The following is a 1617-nucleotide window of genomic DNA, read 5'->3' on the forward strand; positions in this document are numbered from 1 at the left end:
AAACAGGGCTGTTCACACACCAAGCAAAGCTCAACTGGGAAGGTTTACCATCAGCACACACTGATCCCATTTCCTAATGCAATATATTGGTCCTTATGCTAATGCATTGATCCCTTTTGCTAATCCAGCACATATCAGCTCCACGGTGCCTGCTGCCATCTCATTTGCCTACGGATACAGAGATGGAACACAGAGGCCGTGAGAGAGTCAGCAGTGACCCAGAGTTCGTCTGGGCTCTGGGAGAAAGAGAGCAGGGTGATGCCTCAGGAAAGTGGTTGGAATCCAAACATATGTTTAGGAACATAACCACTAATGATAACTACATACACATATATATACATACAAACAACAAAGAAAATTGTATCTATTAATATAAAGAAAAATCATAAAGACTAAAAAACTTAATACACGCCTGTAACAGAGCAGACTGTGAGTCAGTTATAGAGACAGGTGAGAAGTTTATCCCTGCTGAAATGTGAGCAGGGCATCATTTTCCTCACTGCATCCCTGAGCTCCCGGTTCCTCATGCTGTAGATGAGGGGATTCAGTGTTGGAGGCACCACCGAGTACAGAAATGACACCATCAGTTCCACGGATGGGCAGGAGACAGATGGGGGCTTCACGTAGGCAACCATGCCAGTGCTGAGAAACAGGGAGACCACAGCCAGGTGAGGGAGGCACGTGGAGAAGGCTTTGTGCCGTCCCTGCTCAGAGGGCATCCTCAGCACAGCCCTGAAGATCTGCACATAGGACACAACAATGAATACAAAGCACCCAAAGGCTAAAGAGACACTGATCACAAGAAGCCAAATTTCTCTGAGGTAGGACTGTGAGCAGGAGAGCTTGAGGATCTGAGGGATTTCACAGAAGAACTGATTCACTGCATTGCCTTGGCAGAGAGGCAGTGAAAATGTGTTGGCAGTGTGCAGCACGGAATAGAGAAACATAGTGGCCCAGGCAGCTGCTGCCATGGTGGCACAAGCTCTGCTGTCCATCAAGGTCCCGTAGTGCAGGGGCTTGCAGATGGCAACGTAGCGGTCATAGGACATGATGGTGAGAATGCAATACTCTGCTGAGATGAGAAAGACAAACAGAAAGGTCTGGGCAACACATCCTGCGTAGGAGATGTCCCTGGTGTCCCAGAGGACATTGGCCATGGCTTTGGGGAGAGTGGTGGAGATGCAGCCCAGGTCGAGGAGGGCGAGGTTGAGCAGGAAGAAGTACATGGGGCTGTGCAGGCGGTGGTGGCAGGCTACGGCTGTGCTGATGAGGCCGTTGCCCAGGAGGGCAGCCAGGTAGATGCCCAGCAAGAGCCAGAAGTGCAGGAGCCGCAGCTGCCGCGTGTCTGCCAACGCCAGCAGGAGGAACTCGCTGATGGAGCTGCTGTTGGGCATCTGCAGGTCCTGGGCATGGAGTCCTGTGCAGAGTGCAGAAGATAATGATGAGTTAAAATCATTCAAACAGACACTCCTCTTGCTATACTATACAAATATTTCTTTCTCTATGGAAAACGTTCTTTTAACTCCATAACTTGACTTTATTTTCATGAGTTTCACCATCCCTTAAGAAGGAGAAGCTTAAGGAGCTCTAACTTTCCACTCATTTCTAATGTCACAT

The 1617-nt window shown here is 49.2% G+C and overlaps 1 protein-coding gene across 1 annotated transcript; it reads right to left on the reverse strand.

The window, feature by feature from the left end:
• Window positions 1-434: 434 nt before the first annotated feature.
• LOC104915534 (olfactory receptor 14C36-like) lies at window positions 435-1394 on the reverse strand. The gene has a single exon (XM_010726448.1). The coding sequence runs from the start codon at window positions 1392-1394 to the stop codon at window positions 435-437; it is 960 nt and encodes a 319-aa protein (XP_010724750.1).
• Between the last annotated feature and the right edge of the window lie 223 nt (window positions 1395-1617).

Source organism: Meleagris gallopavo (genome assembly GCF_000146605.3).
Source record: "Meleagris gallopavo isolate NT-WF06-2002-E0010 breed Aviagen turkey brand Nicholas breeding stock chromosome 22 unlocalized genomic scaffold, Turkey_5.1 Chr22_random_7180001950790, whole genome shotgun sequence".
NCBI lineage: Eukaryota > Metazoa > Chordata > Aves > Galliformes > Phasianidae > Meleagris > Meleagris gallopavo.